The 18,507-nt window shown below is 34.9% G+C and overlaps 1 protein-coding gene across 1 annotated transcript; it reads left to right on the top strand.

The window, feature by feature from the left end:
- The first annotated feature begins 2,645 nt into the window (after positions 1–2,645).
- Positions 2,646–16,914, top strand: LOC100371612 (peroxisomal acyl-coenzyme A oxidase 1-like). The gene is made up of 14 exons (XM_085502294.1): positions 2,646–2,824; positions 3,893–4,052; positions 4,977–5,140; positions 6,285–6,392; positions 7,537–7,656; positions 9,256–9,371; positions 10,002–10,171; positions 10,757–10,919; positions 11,710–11,900; positions 12,719–12,880; positions 13,487–13,592; positions 14,633–14,779; positions 15,696–15,902; positions 16,309–16,914. The coding sequence occupies exons 1-14, from the start codon at positions 2,701–2,703 to the stop codon at positions 16,369–16,371; spliced, it is 2,001 nt and encodes a 666-aa protein (XP_085358420.1). The 5' UTR covers positions 2,646–2,700; the 3' UTR covers positions 16,372–16,914.
- The last annotated feature ends 1,593 nt before the right edge of the window (positions 16,915–18,507 follow it).

Here is an 18,507-nt window from a genome sequence, read left to right as displayed (position 1 = left end):
GTGAATTTCAAACCATTGTGACACGCGCATTAAAATGTATGTATGACAGAAGCCAGCTGCAGTATATATTAATTAATTCAACAATGTGAACAGCAAAACATGATGTCAAAATGACTGGATATTCTGACGGCGCCATAGAAGACTGTACAGTCTGAGCTTGTTTGTTACACCTGATTTGTCCCATCAAATTTGTCTGACCATGTGAGCTGCTGATAAACAATATAATTGCTACTCACATGTTACTCTAATCAAGTAAGTTGATCAGACTTGCTGAACAGACTTCGATTTCTACAGACCCCGACCATGATAATACAATGACATCACGTACGTACATTTGGTTCACACGCCGTTGCAGTATTGTTTATTAGAATCAACAACTTGCATGTTTAGGGTGGTCGATACAAACATATATTACAGGAATTTGATAAATGGATTGTTTACTAATTGTATTCGGTAGTGGCGACTTTGCAAGGCTTTAACAGTGAGACACGTCCCTGCAATCACGTGAACGTGCCAACGACGGCTGCGATTGGCTGATCCCATGTTTACTCTGCCACGCCTTAGAGATTTATGATAGAGTTTGTAAGATTTGTAAGAGGAGAAGGAGGGAAGTGGATAGCGGGGCGTTACCTCAGCTGACCGTTTGTCAATAAAGCTGTAATTAACTAATGTGCATTCCTTTGGATACAACCCCGGTGTCATCTCCATCGTAAGAGTTATCTGCACGCTCACCAGAGTCCTCTCACACCGACGTTTCGTTCACAACACATGGTGGAGTAACCGGGCACCGATCCCGGTACCTCTCACACCTAGAACATTGCCATGACGATCATTATCACACTTGCGGGACGTGCCGGAGATAATTCAAACAATTTTTGATTTTCCGAACAAGCGACCTGGTTAGTTTAATATTAAAAATGAAATAAAAACCATGCATTTTGCATATGCCATGGGCCAGTCAAGATAACAAACCTCTGTTCAAATGTTCTTCCGATTAGTACAATGTTCCAAGAAAAGTGAACAATTGAGGGCGTTTTGGGTTCATAATTTTTCCTTCTTTGGATGAGGTCAAAAAATAAAATATGTGAAAAAACAACGCTCAAAGGGTTATAATATTGATTTACTTCTACTTTCGGTCGCTGGTGGCGGTGAGCTCCTACCTCATTATTAGAAACGATGTACTCCAGCAGCCACATATTAGTGATGCACAGAATGTAATGTTAATATGAACAACATTAAATCTCAATTAAACTTAAAATCAGTCAAATGACCCCACAGCCAACTTGTCTATGAGTAGCATACAATAAGTATTTTATACTTTAATATTTCCATCAAACCACAATTCAATACATCTCAAACTCAAGTGGGTAAGCCTAATAATAAGTTTACAAGACACATCACAAGATTGTCTTTAAAACAGATACAACGTCAAAAGAAGATGAAAGTGTGAGCTGTCGAACTGCCGCACATATGCAATGCATTATGGGAGATAACCTCCCATTGTACATAACGGAAAACTACGTCACCGAGAAAAACATTAAAGATGTGAATAAATAATCTCACCATACAGAGCCAGTGTAAAAAAGTTAATTTGACAATTTTCCATGATAATTCGTATCTCAAAATATCATCCGGTGACGTCATTTTCGTTATTTTGATGATGTAAACTCATAATAATGATATATAACAAACATGACATACAATCTTCAATTTGACTCACCCCCTTTATTTTTTTTTAGATTGTCCAAACTTAACGTATACAGATTGCAAATTTATTATACAAAATTAAATGTACAAATAAAAAAAGTCTCTTGGCAGTTTGCATAAGTTGATTTATGTAAAATTATATTTTGCAAACTGATTGTTTACATGTTCTGACAATATTCATTCATCGTCAACATTGAAATACTCTTGGTGCAACAAAGGCATTCCCTTCATCTTTATAATTTTATAACCAGAAGATCAACGAGCATAGTGCGCGACGAGGTAATCTGAAAAACGTTCTAACGTTTATTCAATCAGCCAATGGAAACCTCTAGTTGCAGTTTGGAGTGTTAAATTTATAAATATGTATGAAGATGGAGGTACTGAGTATGGCTTTGTTGTACCGACGGTACACAATTACACACGCGAATAACATACATTTTGTAGTCTAATGTTATTATGCACTCACATTCACGTCCAGGCTTTAGGAGGTTCGTCTCACCCCACCCTTCCAACTATAGATATATAATATAGTAAAAGAGACCAGGTCTAAATTATCAATGTACGTTTATGACGTCACATTCCTGCCAAAATAGCACGTTTTTAAGTTATTTATAAACATAAAATATTTATAAATATAAAAGGATTATGAAGCTCGACGTGTTGTTGTGTCATAACAAATTAAAACATAATGTTATAACATTTTGACTAAAAAAAGAAGAAAATAATAATTTTCGATCTGAAGTATTACATTTAATTCAACACTTTTTTAGCGTGCAACTACTATTGTGCGTGCAATCCCCGGATACAACCTGTTGGAATATATTTGTAATACTATGTTTATTACACAACTGTACCGTCAGAGGGCATCGTGTGATACGACAACAACACTCTGCTGGAAACACAAAGAAGTCACGTGAGTAGTAATTTAAGTGAACTTTGACCCGAGCCGTTTTGCCCAGCCAGCGAGCTGAACTGTTGTATGGGGTGGACATAATGTCGTCCGGAAAGACGAATTACGATTTGCAGCGGGAAAGAAACAAAGCAACCTTTGACCCTGATGAATTGACATACATTGTTGACGGTGGACGTGAAAAAACACGAAGACGTCGTTATATCGGTATGTGTTGTAGCCTGTGCTCGATAAGTTGGGATATGCCATATGGTACTAGGACCAAAAAAGGAGCCTATATTTCGTCAGTTGTCGATATAGTCGCCACCAATACTGAAATTTGGTGTGGTGGCGGCGACTAAATAAATAGGTTTTCCCTTGTTAGCTCCTTTTTATTATCCCTAAAAGGTTCCGAGCGCCTCCGGTCGACCCCGCCCAGTTGACAACAAATTTTTGGAGCAGCTCGGTCACAGTACCGTACGTTTACCCGTTTGCTTTATTCTTATACATCAGCCTTACTATAGTGGTTACACATCCTGTCATCATTTCCTAGGGGTATTGTTGTCGTAAAACAGCAATCATTCGCAAGTATACTTCAGCAATTTGTCCCCAGAAATTACAGGCATGCATGCATGGTCTTGAGGTGTTGACAAGGCCACAGTTTGTTATAGACAAGTCCAGAGGTGGCGGTACGAAATTATGTATTGGGGGGGGGGGTCTGTTCAATTTTGAAATCTAGACCCTCTGAAACGCTATTTCCTGCATTTTGAGAGGCAAATTTTGCTGACATACAAGGGTTTAGGCTTGAATGGAGGAGGAAACATTTTTTTATGGGGGGGGGGGTGCCCTCCTGTGCTGCCGCCACTGAACACTGAAGTCCAACTATTGCGTGGTAGTAAATATCACATCTTCAATTGTGGCATGCACTTCATTCGTGTTCATTTATTTAAATCCAAAGAAAATGTCTTCATTAGTGAAACTCACTGCCTTGAATGCAAAAGATAAATAGTTTTCTAAGTAGTAGTATGTATTATTGTTTGGTGCGGAACACTGAATTTCAAAAACGAACCATTGTTTATTTACATGAAATTCAAACACGTGCTGCACGACGACCACCGTGCATAAATGGAACTATATTGTGAATTTGTGATGAAAAGAGGGAACTGGTAGTTAATAGATACTTTCCTGTTCAACATAGTCCCCATCCCAGGAATGTATACATGCATTGTCTAAAGTTGAATAAATAAATAAATATAAATATTATTAATAAATATTATTTTCTCTTTTATATGGCAGAAAACCTAGCATTGAAGGATCCAGACTTCCAACATGAAGATGTCTCTTTCCTGAACAGAAATGAACTATTGAGTTCAGTTGTGAAGAAAGGTGTGAAAATTTATCAGAAGTTGTCAAAGTTGAATTTCCAGAACGATGATGACAAAACTACATACATTTCGTGAGTATATATTTGTTATCAATCTCATTTTTAGAGGGGTGTTGAGACAGTCAAGTTTTTTGTCATCGCCATGCCAACATCTCTTACGTATATAATATATTACGGCCTATGTAGTCATCAAAGGAGTTGTCACATTTATTCATATCGTCCGTCCCCTGTCATTCATGACTGTCGCCAAAATTAGGGTGGCACAAACTTTTACCAGTGTCACAATAAAATTAAAGAAGCTTAGAAAAAACTCCTGTATGCTGTGAGAGTATTGGAGACATATTGAAAAGTACCCCTCGTAATTCAAAATTTTAAAATTAGCTTTTCAAACAAGAAGCTTGGCCACTAATATTTGTCTGCTATTTGAGATGCACAATATGAAAACCATGTGATCCACAGTAATACTCTCAGAAAATAAATCTATGATTTATTCCAGAGCACCTCTGCCACAAGTTCAATTACAAATTTTTTTTAAATATCAGCAATTGGCCAATAAAATTTAGTTAATCAATATGCATAGTTTTCAATTAAACTAATTACATCTATTGATTACCGTGGAGCATCTAACAAATTTCATTGAAGCGTGATTATTATGCAAATTAGATAATTATTATGGATATATTCAAACCAAAAATTAATAAGGTCAGGTATTGTTGGGTATATATCAATATTCATTGCAATAATATGATTAGTACTTGAGATATCGGTGGAAAAGCCTAAAATTCACTATTATGCAAATTAGGTAATTAATATGCACAGATTATAGCCCAAAATTGACCAGTTCTGTGCTTTGTCCTAGTCAAGTCATTACACAGCACATACATATGTAACACTGTTATTTGATCAAGCATGGCTGACTGTCCAGTTCATTAACTAATGAATATGCATGAGGGCAATATCTAAAATACTGACCTGTTTCTAAATCATATATCACAGTGCTGCAAGTCATAAAGGCGAAAGTGTCGGGTTTGTTCTACAAAGAGTTATGTTCATCCCAACAATCAAAGGCCAGGGAAACAAGGAACAACAAGAAAAGTGGCTGCCACCAGCCGAGAAGTTACAGATTATTGGAACATATGCACAGACTGAACTGGGCCATGGTGAGTGTGTTAATATGAGTTCACATATGACTTGTCCAAATTCTGAGAACTATCAGAATCTGGAGGTTGTAGTGTTGTCCAGACTCTGGGAACTGTCGAACTCTGGAAGTGTTAATGTTGTCCAGACCCTGGGAACTGTCAAACTCTGGAAGTTGTAATGTTGCCTGGACCCTGGGAACTGTCAAACTCTGGAAGTGTTAATGTTGTCCAGACCCTGGGAACTGTCAAACTCTGGAAGTTGTAATGTTGCCTGGACCCTGGGAACTGTCAAACTCTGGAAGTGTTAATGTTTTTCGGTCCCTGTGAACTGTCTCTGGAAGTGTTAATGTTGTCCGGCCCCTGGGAACTGTCAAACTCTGGAAGTGATAATGTTGCCCAGACTCTGGGAACTGTCAAACTCTGGAAGTGATAATGTTGCCCAGACTCTGGGAACTGTCAAACTCTGGAAGTTGTAATGTTGCCTGGACCCTGGGAACTGTCAAACTCTGGAAGTGTTAATGTTTTTCGGTCCCTGGGAACTGTCAAACTCTGGAAGTGTTAATGTTGTCCAGACCCTGGGAACTGTCAAACTCTGGAAGTTGTAATGTTGCCTGGACCCTGGGAACTGTCAAACTCTGGAAGTGTTAATGTTTTTCGGTCCCTGTGAACTGTCTCTGGAAGTGTTAATGTTGTCCGGCCCCTGGGAACTGTCAAACTCTGGAAGTGATAATGTTGCCCAGACTCTGGGAACTGTCAAACTCTGGAAGTGATAATGTTGCCCAGACCCTGGGAACTGTCAAACTCTGGAAGTGTTAATGTTGCCCGGACCCTGGGAACTGTCAAACTCTGGAAGTGATAATGTTGTCTGGTCCCTGGGAACTGTCTTTGGAAGTTGTAATGTTGTCAAGACACTGGGAACTGTCAAAGTCTGGAAGTGTTATGTTGTCAAGTCTCTGGGAACTGTCAAACTCTGGTAGTTGTAATGTTAATAAATGATCTTTCATCATAATAACCAATGCAAAAACAAAAATGAAATATTTTCCAATTTCCATTTCACAAAAATGTTTTTTATTTATTCTGTTGGCATGGATTCATTCATTTTCAGGTAGATCTGAACCTCCTTCAATTCTTGTTTTCTTTTCTATATTCACTTTATTCTTTACAGGTACTTTCATCAGAGGGCTTGAAACCACAGCAACGTATGATCACCAAACTCAAGAGTTTCTTCTCAACACACCAACAATCACTGCTCTCAAATGGTGGCCAGGGTGCAGTGAGTAATTCAAGAATAAAATACAACCCCAGATTTGGACTATTTTGTTGTCACAAATATGATTGTCTCAATCGGCACAAACTAATTACACTGATGAGGCAAGATTGAATTAATTAGACTGGATTAGTTTTATTTCTCTGTTATTCAGTGTTGCTTATTAATTGGTATTACTGGATTATAATTGTAAAATTAAAATAGCATTTTAATTTAATCGTCACTTACTCTTACACAGAGAATTACAAATTTATCTTTCAACTTTAAATTGTATAAATTCACAGTTGACCAGATGTTTATTTTTTTATAAAATATATGAAACATATAATAAAATACTGCAACCAATATCAAATTCTGCAATAAAATATATTGTGTTACAGTGATCATGCATACTGTAAACATATGATTTAGTAAGAGGCAAATTTTAGTAGCAGTGAAAATTTCACTGAGATTAATTAGCTACTGTAAAAGGCTTAATTTTTCACTGGGTTTTAATTTTAGTTATTTCGCTGACGGAAAAATGCGCTAAATTACAACCCAGTGAATATGTAAATTTTAGCATAGAACTGTGAATTTAAAACCCACTGAATAGGCCTGAAATGGTAAATCAGCAAAATTTAAACCCAGTATGTGAATTTTTGTGGAAATTTCTTCCTGTGGATGATCAAACCACGATAAATTATTAATGAAAATACAGAGATTTACAGTATATTCAGTGTTTATTGATCTTTTTAGCTCCGCTGTTGACTTTTTCAAGCGCAGCTTATCATATGAGTGATTGTCCGTCGGTGTCAGCGTCCGCGTCAATGTTTTACTTTTTCGACTTCTTCTTGAAAACTACAAACCTGAACGCATTGATACTTGGTGTATATGTACCTTGGGTAGACCTCTCTTAGATTTGTTCATTTCATGATGATATCTTCAATTCTCTAATTTTGATGAATATTTTTGTCATTTTTGGTAAAAAGTGATATTTTTGACTTCTTGTTAAAAAATGCAAGTTCAATTGTTTTGATACTATACATATTGTTCATTTTCTAATGATATCTTCAGTTCTTAGTTGAAATATGCACTGCTAACAGCGGAGCTATCTCAGCCGACAGGCTGCTTGTTAATATATATTTTTTTTATTTTGCTAATTTGCTTATAGTGGGTCATACAGCAACTCATGCCATTGTGATTGCACAGTTATATATTGGAGGTAAATGTTACGGTCTGCATCCCTTCATGGTACAACTACGTAGCTTAACGGATCATACTCCACTACCAGGTAAAATAACCCATATTACAGATAAACTTTTGAGTGCCATAATTTTTCTGTTCAAAAATTTGGTGCAACATTTTGCCTGTTTTTATGTATTTTTTTTTTTATGTGTCTTCAATATTATTTGGACCAAATGAACATATTACCTATTTGCTACAAAAATATGAAAAATAATGTGCAAATTTGGGTAAGGCAAATACTTCTAAACAGAGTTTAGAAATAATAAAAAACAATAGAACTGATAAGTTCATGCTCAATATAAACAATAAAAAACAATAGAACTGATAATTTCTGCTCAATATAAACAATAAAAAACAATAGAACTGATAAGTTCATGCTCAATATAAACAATAAAAAACAATAGAACTAATGAGTCCATGCTCAATATAAACAATAAAAAACAATAGAACTGATAATTTCATGCTCAATATAAACAATAAAAAACAATAGAACTGATAAGTTCATGCTCAATAAAAACAATAAAAAACAATAGAACTGATATTTTCATGCTCAATATAAACAATAAAAAAACAATAGAACTGATAATTTCATGCCTAATATGAACAATGAAAAACAATAGAACTGATGAGTCCATGCCTAATATAAACAATGAAAAACAATAGAACTGATAAGTCCATGCCTAATATGAACAATGAAAAACAATAGAACTGATGAGTCCATGCCTAATATAAACAATGAAAAACAATAGAACTGATAAGTCCATGCCTAATATGAACAATGAAAAACAATAGAACTGATGAGTCCATGCCTAATATAAACAATGAAAAACAATAGAACTGATAAGTCCATGCCTAATATGAACAATGAAAAACAATAGAACTGATGAGTCCATGCCTAATATGAACAATGAAAAACAATAGAACTGATGAGTCCATGCCTAATATAAACAATGAAAAACAATAGAACTGATAAGTCCATGCCTAATATGAACAATGAAAAACAATAGAACTGATGAGTCCATGCCTAATATAAACAATGAAAAACAATAGAACTGATAAGTCCATGCCTAATATGAACAATGAAAAACAATAGAACTGATGAGTCCATGCCTAATATAAACAATGAAAAACAATAGAACTGATAAGTCCATGCCTAATATAAACAATGAAAAACAATAGAACTGATGAGTCCACGCCTAATATGAACAATGAAAAACAATAGAACTGATGAGTCCATGCCTAATATGAACAATGAAAAACAATAGAACTAATGAGTCCATGCCTAATATGAACAATGAAAAACAATAGAACTGATAAGTCCATGCCTAATACGAACAATGAAAAACAATAGAACTGATAAGTCCATGCCTAATGTGAACAATGAAAAACAATAGAACTGATGAGTCCATGCTCAATATAAACAATGAAAAACAATAGAACTGATAAGTCAATGCCTAATATAAACAATGAAAAACAATAGAACTGATAAGTCAATGCCTAATATAAACAATGAAAAACAATAGAACTGATAAGTTCATGCTCAATATAAACAATGAAAAACAATAGAACTGATAGGATTCAAAACTGCTTCTACTGTTTTTAAGGGCTGGTCATTGATCTATTTGGAATGTTCTACCATTACCAGGTATTAACATTGGTGATATTGGTCCTAAGCTTGGAGTTAATGGGTTAGACAATGGTTTCCTAGGTTTTGATCATGTGAGAATTCCAAGAACAAACTTACTGATGAAATATGCACAGGTAAATAAATAAAGGGTTTAACCTGAATAATTTATTTTTGTATCATGATTTACCTTCTCTCTGCGCTAACGTTATGTAAATGTAGGTAATACAAGGTTATTACAAAATCTCGTAATGTATGCACAAAGGCAGTTCGGTTATCATATTGACCTAAGACGTGCAATCCCATACTGCCTGAGTGCATACTTTGCGATAACCTCATAATAACCTTGTTATACATGTTTTTCTTCATATAGTAAAATTTAGTAAGATGATATAATAGTATGAAATTCCAGCTAAAAAAGTTGAAATTACATTTACATTTTCCAAATAAGGAAGACATTCAAACGAGTCTATAACACTTTCGAGCATGTCCGGATGTCGTTTTATGGATGGGTGAATTCTATTGTTATCGGTACCAGATGTATAATATGTATCCTGCTCCTCACTCTCTCCCAATTTTATTATCTTGATCCATATAATTTCCATCAATTGTCCTTAATTTGCACTAAAAAGGTTAGAAATGCTAAAACCATCACAGATCTGAATGAATACAAGTATTACAAACTAGTTAATTTATATAGAGCCTGAATCCCAAAGGTCGCCGGGAGCCAGCCAGCAAACATATCTAATACTGAACATTTTATACAGGTGCTTTCTGATGGTTCATATGTTCAACCACCTGACAGTAAACTCAGTTACGGTACTATGGTGAAGGTGAGAGTGGGTTTTGTGGCTGAAGCGGCTGATCACTTGGCACGGGCATGTACCATTGGTATCAGGTATAGTGCTATAAGAAGACAAACAGAAATTACACCTGGGTAAGAAGGCAAGATATTAGCTAGAAAGAATTTTTAAATAAATAAATAAAAAGAAAGTCACAATTGTGTACATGATACTGATGTTTTTTGAAAGACAGTTGAATTCCTTCCTGTGAATTTTTGATTGTGTTTCGGTGAAATTTATGCATAATAATTAGACAATTTGTTGTTTTGTTTAACGCTATATGTTCCTGTAACTTGAAGTTCGGTTAACAGTTAATTAAAATTTGAGTTATTAAATTTGAACGTTAAACAAAACAACTGCTAACTGTTAATTGAACATCAATTACAGTTTGGGCATGGTTTTTAAATTATGGGCGTGGTCATTTGTGTAACTGGATGTTTTCATAACTCAATTGTATCGTAACTCGATGTCCGTAACTCGAACAATTCAACATCTCCATGCAAATTAATTACTTACCAGTACTTACATAATAATTCACAAGTTCTATGAATTAATGTGCTTGAATATGAAATTGAGAAAAAACTAAAAAACACATTTTCAGAGTTGGGCATACCCAGAGTATTTAATATACTGACGTGTCTTCAATGTTGGGTGGTGGCGGTATTCACTTTTTTTCTTAGAGGTGAAGAACCACAGATACTAGACTATCAATCACAGCAGTATAAGCTACTGCCAGCGTTGTCTGCTGCATATGCATTTATATTTACAGCTAGGACTTTAAATGATATCAATGACAAAATTGAAAAAGAAATACAACATGGTATTATCAAGTCTATGTCTGATGTAAGTTAATTGACATCAGTGGATATGATTTCCAGTAACCACTGTCCTTATTACTGAAGTTTCAGTGCAGTTTCGTAGCTTTTTCTTTTTTTGAGTGTTGGTGGTTTGGTGGAGGGTTTATCTGAAAAAAATGCTTTGGGAGTTAATTCAACTGTTATATTAATTGCTGCCCACCTGATAGGGTTCAACATTGTATGCATACACCAAGTGCATTTGTGGACAGTGGTGAATTTTCTCTAGCAAAAAGCATTATGTTGATGTGTAAATGACAGAGATGAGTGCATGGTCAAAATATTAAAGTGGAGTTACAACTAATGCAATTTTTAGTTTACATGTTCTTTTATTTGAGATGTGCTTCTAAAAGAGCAAGTATGGTATATGAATTGATTAAAATAGCTGTCAAACATGGACATTACAAGTTTTGTAAACTTGCATTTTGGAAAATTGTTATCCACTAACAGTTGAATTTTCTGGTACACTCTTAACGTACTCTGGCAAAATACACCTGTGTCTATATTTGAGAGCTGTCATTTGTATTTCATAAGTAATGAAGGCAAATGACCAATCAGTGCTCATTTTAGAATCAGGGCAAAGATTACCTATTTCTACAATCAGATTTACTGGTTTCCTGTGATGGAATATTAGCAACATGTCTTTTCCAGTTACTGAATACTTGGTGTATTTTACCATGGCTTTCTCATGGTAACAATTAGGTGCATACAGATGACAGGGTTGCTAAATTCATGGCAGTGTAAATCCACATTTTTCTGTCTTTTTTTTTTACTTTTAGTTACATGCCCTCTCATCTGGTCTGAAAGCTGTAACCAGTACCAGAGCACTGTCTGATATTGAGACATGCAGGCTCGCATGCGGTGGTCATGGCTATTCAAAAGCCAGTGGACTCTCTGATTTATATGCTGGTGCATCAGCGATGTACACTGGGGAAGGAGAAAATACTGTACTGTACTTACAAGTTGCAAGGTTGGCATACTATGTTTCATTGTCACTTTCATGGCTGTGATTCCATCACAACTGGAGGCTGGTAGCAGCAGATGTTCATCTACTGTCACTTTTGACTTGATCGTGACTAAGATCATGCTTTGGTTCTCTTACAAGTGTAGATAGTTTATTTTTAAATCAGATCATCATTGTCTCTCCTCAAAAAATCACCAACCAACTGTAATTGACTTTCTTTGACAGCAACAGAGCATGGTGAATTACACTTATGTAAAATTATTTGTAATTCTGTAAACCGGCAAAGGTCAGTAAAAATTGTGAAATTTTTCGATGAATATTTCTCTGAAGAAATTTTGTCATCACCAATGCCATAAAATTATCAAAACGTGAAAATTTCCAGCAGCAAAAAATAAATCGTTTACAGTAGTTGTGACATGGACTTGTAATTTGATTTCTACAGTTGTGTACTTACTTGATTTCAAAAGTCCTGATTCTTTTGTTTTTATTACATTTATACTTTTGTATTCATCACATTTATACTTTTGTTTTTATCACATTTATACTTTTGTATTTATCACATTTATACTTTTGTATTTATCACATTTATACTTTTGTATTTATCACATTTATACTTTTGTTTTTATCACATTTATACTTTTGTATTTATCACATTTATACTTTTGTTTTTATCACATTTATACTTTTGTTTTTATCACATTTATACTTTTGTATTTCAACGGGTATACTAAATCATTCACTTTTCAAATGTAAAATTAGTTGGATGCTACTTTAACTCACAAATCTTTAGATAAGCTTTACAAATACAGTTTTTTCTTTTACAGATATCTAATGAAATGCTCAGCCCAGTTAGCATCTGGTAGCAAACTGCCTGCTTTAGCAGCGTACTTGATGACAAAGTATCAAAGTAAATGGAATGTTCAGAAAGAATCTGATGTACTGAAGTATAATCTCTTAGATGATGCTTACTGCCATCGTGCCCAACGGTAATTAACACCACTAATATATATCCCTTTTCATCAATAGGGTTATTTTTTAATCAAGATTGTGGTGTTTGTTGATGAGTGAGAAGGGAATTTTGTTTTTTTTTAATTTCAGAAGTCCCGATTCTTTTGTTTTTATGATTCTTTTGTTTTTTGATGGTATATTATTAAGGTGGAGGTTGTTGATAATTGGATGATGTTACTTCTTAACGTTTCTGAATTATCACCTAATTAATTCTTCTTGTGTTTTGTAAAATTTATAGAGACAAAATTGCTAGTTCTTGTACCCATTTTGGGAGAATTATTTTTGGGTCAGATCATATTTGTCTGACTCCACCCACTTACAACAGTGTACGTGTTGCAGATGTTCAGATTAGCCTTGTACGAAGTATGATGTCTCGATCCTGATCTCAGCTAGAGAAGATCATTCCATTATGTTGCATAGGGTGTTCATTACATGGAATACACATGAAAATCTTATTGTCTCATATTTCATTTTTACAAGCATGATAATAATTATTAATCACATATTTGAACTCCAGGTAAAATCAATTCAGTTTGCAATAAAGCATGGGAAATGTTCACCAAATTTATCATTTTTCATCACAGATTAGTCAAAGTAGCAACAGAGATGATGCAGAGTAATTTGAAAGCTGGCATGGCACACCACCAAGCATGGAATAACTCACATATTGCACTGATAAGAGCAGCACAAGTAAGACTGTCATAACTATGTCTACAATGACATACAAACAAATTTGAAGAGAGAATTTTGCCTGGTACACTAATTCTGTAAAGCCAGTACAGGAAGAAGAAACTGTTATATTATGTACCATTGGTATTTTTGTCTACCAGGCATTGTTCTGATTTTGTTCAACCTTGTCACACACATTAGACCCCAGGATATACCGTATATGCACCTGATTATGTTCCAGTATGTGACTGAATCCAATATAGATCTGGTTGAAGTATCATAATTGATCTATAAGAATTGAATGTGCTTTCATAAATAACAGCTGTGTGTATATGATCAAACTACATTGTAATTAAATTTTAATGATTCAGTATACAATAAGTGCAATTTTGTCATTTTTGTGCATATCTAATATAGAAAGACTGGCATTTATTGTGTACTGGATCAATAAATTATAACATATTTCGACCGTAGAAACAATTCTGTAATTTACATAATTGCATGCGTTACTAATAGAGAAAATACAGTACGATTAAAAACATGTGACAGGGAGAGAGAATTTTGCCTGGTACACTAATTCTGTAAAGCCAGTACAGGAAGAAGAAACTTTTATATTATGTACCATTGGTATTTTTGTCTACCAGGCATTGTTCTGATTTTGTTCAACCTTGTCACACACATTAGACCCCAGGATATACCGTATATGCACCTGATTATGTTCCAGTATGTGACTGAATCCAATATAGATCTGGTTGAAGTATCATAATTGATCTATAAGAATTGAATGTGCTTTCATAAATAACAGCTGTGTGTATATGATCAAACTACATTGTAATTAAATTTTAATGATTCAGTATACAATAAGTGCAATAAGTGCAATTTTGTCATTTTTGTGCATATCTAATAGAGAAAGACTGGCATTTATTGTGTACTGGATCAATAAATTATAACATATTTCGACCGTAGAAACAATCCTGTAATTTACATAATTGCATGCGTTACTAATAGAGAAAATACAGTACGATTAAAAACATGTGACAGGGATCTTATTTTTTTTTCAGGCCCACTGTAACTACTTCATTGTAAAGAACTTTATAAATGTAGTGACGACAACAACGATGCCAGATTCGATAAGAACAGTCTTGTCATCGTTATGTCAGCTGTACGCACTACACGACATTTACCACCAGGCTGGGGATTTCTTACATGTACGAATAGGTTTAATTCTAGCATTTAAATTTTGATTTTTCAACTCCGACTCCGGTAGGTAGTTTTCTGTTTAAACCCCAACCAGAACTAGAACAAAAGCGATCATAACATTATTCAGTATACAAGTCAGCACTTCTGATTGAAGAGGGCGATTGACAATTCCACTTTTCAAACTATGAACATCACAGTACTGATTGTAAGCCATCTTTATATTGATAACTTATGCATGTATGAAGTTTTCTTGAAAGCATTGTCCAATTTGGGGGCCAAGGTAATAAATAAGTTGTTACTTTCATGTGCAATAGTAGTGCTGGAAAGTGGAAATAAAGGCTATCATAATACACATTGAAGCTGCTCATAGTTAAATACACACATCTCTGTGAAGAAGAATCCCCCTGACCATTGAAAAAACATGTAATTAGTGATAAATATTTTGCATGGGCACGCCTTGCGGTTTGTTACATTTAGGAGTGTACCGGTAATTTTAAATCAATAAAAACATTTAGAAGTATAAATTGCTGGATAAAATATTTCACCCCTGTAATTTTCACTGAGGACAAAATATTGAAGGGTATTATCTTTTACAATACCCCCAAGGAATATATCAGTGGTGTAGATCTAAGATGGTTTAATGTATGCAATAAGAACAAAATTAATCTGGTAAACATCACCACGTTGTACACAAAATGTGGTAGGGGTAAATTTGGAATCTTATTTTAAAAGTTGGGTACCTAACTTTCATCTAACTACAACTTCCAAATGTCATTAAAGGATGGTGGTCATCGCACCAAGTTTGATATGTGACTCATATTGATGTAAAATACATTGTTTAAATGATATTCGAACACGCGCTGCGAGACAACCACTGACCTTCAATGTTTTTCTCAATTAACGTGATGTTCTGAATCAACCTAGGATGGATACATGTCAGGAGAACAAATTTCCATGGTAACCAAACAAGTTTCATCGCTATTGGCCACCATTCGTCCAAATGCTGTGTCCCTGGTTGATGCCTTTGATATAAGGGATGAATTCCTACACTCCATACTAGGACGCTATGATGGCAATGTGTATGAAAATATGTACAAGTGGGCTAAGAGGTCACCGCTAAACAAAAATGAGGTGAGAATACAGTAATTCGGTTAATTGTACGAGTCGGCGATGATATTTATCTCCAGGAGTGAACATTATTTTTAACATTCATTAAGACAAGGAATTTGTGACTCTTCGTTTCAGTCATCAAGTTTCAAGTTTTTCATTATGATTTTGCACTATTTCTAACTCCTATATGTTAATCACTATCAAAAAGAACTAAAAAATATCAAATTATTTGAGCTTGTCAAACACCATGCTTGACAGCCTCTCAAAAATATGGTTCAATTTGTGAATGATCTGTCTAATTTAGAATAAAGTATATTCTCACGAGATTGTTGGCTAAATTAAAATTCTGCTTATTCATGAATTGAGTTTTACAATATACAGCATTAATTAATCAGTATAATTTCACTATATTCCCACATTTCTCTAGGTTCATGAATCTTATTACAAATATTTACAACCAATGCTGCAGTCAAAGAAATCCAAGTTGTAATCAAGAAACCAGCTCAAATAGGATTGGGCGATAGTAATCAATATGCAAGGCATCATGGGAGTTAAACTATTAACTTTCAAAAAGAGCAAGGCTTAAAAAATAGCCGTTTGTCAGCATATGTACACCACCCAAAAAAAATGCTAGCCAATATTTGTTTCCACTCATTCAGTCTCTGCACAGAATTCTGTTGATGAATTGTTGAAACCTGCAAAAGTTATTCCCAGTCAAATATTTTATCGACAAAGTTAAATTGACGAAGCGTAGTCATTCAGATCTGTAGTGTATAAATCTGCTAATTTCATGGAGCAAATTAGCACGTCTCTCTCAGTAGGTTGTAATATTATGGTTTGAAATCTGAGGTCTCGAGACAGAGCCAAATAATTGCCTTACAAGACATTACCAGGGGTACAAATTATATAAAAACTGATGAATTATTGAAATAGTTAATTTATATATGTGTTGTAAATATCCTATCCAGATAGTTTATATGTAATTAAGATAACTATTTTGTAAGAATTAAATAAAATGAAAATACTGGCTTAATGCTTTGTAGCTTTTTGTTCTCTCCATGAAAGTGTACCACTCATTCATCCAGTATCCACCCCATTAAAACCCACATGGTCCTTCGCTTAAATCAGATTAAATGAAAAATTGTCCCATCTTGATGATCCCCATCTGCCATCTAAATACAAAGTCAATTTTAAAAACCATAACTGTTCAACTCCAACTAAGAAAGTATCAAGTCATTGCACTGGACGCAATGTCCCTGTCAAACTTCAAGGTGAACTTGTATCTTGTTCTTTGACACATTTGTGGTCATTTTTCGTCACATTCAAAAGAGATGATGTAGTGCAACTTCTCTACCTGCGAAATGTTCAATATGTAAATGCTATAATGAAAACAAAGCTTAAAACACGTTCACCATATATCAACACACAATCAGTTGAATGTGATTGGCCAGTACAAGCTACAGGTGTGGTTGATGTAATGTCGGATAATGCACTTGTTCACATATTCAATCTCCACTCTGGCTTGCAGCAATCGTGTCATAGTCTGACTTGTTTTCAACTCTTTGTTCTCGTAAAGTATAGTAGGCCTAGGGTTCAACTCTGAGCTTGCACAACTGGCAATGTGACAGACAGTCTGGTCATTAAGCTATCTGGAAAATGTCAGTCATTGGCTTTTGCACTTGCACAAAAGTTGATCATTATAAAGATGTTGCGTATAGGGTCCTGCCGTTTTCAGTATTGAAATACATCTACAGATGGTTTAGGATGGTGGGTTTTACCCCGGTAAGTCAAACATATAAAGTCGTCATAAAATGTCTGTCCAGAAAGCCTGGACATTTTATCAGAGATCAGCTTTTCTATTAAACTCTGGCTTTATCCTATGCACTGTTACCTCGATATAATGAAACTCGTCTGTTATAGAGAAGTGTTCATTATAAAGGAGTTTGTTGTAATAAGGTTGCAGTGTACTTAGAATTGTATACATTTGATTAACCGTATTTTTGTTTGGTGCAACATTTCGATTATTTTTAATATGAACAAAACATTATGCAGCTTTATGTAGTGAAATGTGATGCAAGTTGACTTAAGTGCTGAAAAGGTCGGGTAATTTCATACCTGTGAGTGGTACAGTGGTTAGCACGTTTACTTTGTCTCTGAACTCTGTTGAGATCCGACACTCCACAGTATGAATCGCACCAAAGTGTCCCATAAGCTTGGAGCAGTGAAGGTTGGGTCATGTCTTCCAAGAAGCAACAGATTTGCAAGAGAGGATCAACTACTTAGTTCTCGGGCCTAATAAAGAGTCACTTGTTTTCAAATGCCGTAGGCGTTTTAACGAAATGCAGGAACGTCACCGGGCAATGTCCATGTAATGCCACATGAGGGCGTTTACATGCTATAACAGTCTCTCGGGCTTTACAGCCCTCGCTTGAAATGCTTTCGGCATTTCATTAACATGCCTACGGTGTTTGAAAATAAGCGACTCTTTATTAGGCCCGAGAACTGTCAACAGTCATACCTCAAAGTATGCCCTTAGACAGTACGCTGTCGCATCGACCTCTGCTGCGCATCATATATTAATCTACAATACTAAGCATTCATTCAAGAATAAGTCAGACAATTAATA

The sequence above is a fragment of the Saccoglossus kowalevskii genome, chromosome 8, assembly GCF_978046115.1.
Source record: "Saccoglossus kowalevskii chromosome 8, keSacKowa6.1, whole genome shotgun sequence".
Taxonomy (NCBI): domain Eukaryota; kingdom Metazoa; phylum Hemichordata; class Enteropneusta; family Harrimaniidae; genus Saccoglossus; species Saccoglossus kowalevskii.
The sequence above is the reverse complement of the archived record's forward strand: the minus strand, read 5'-3'. Positions and strand labels throughout refer to the sequence as shown.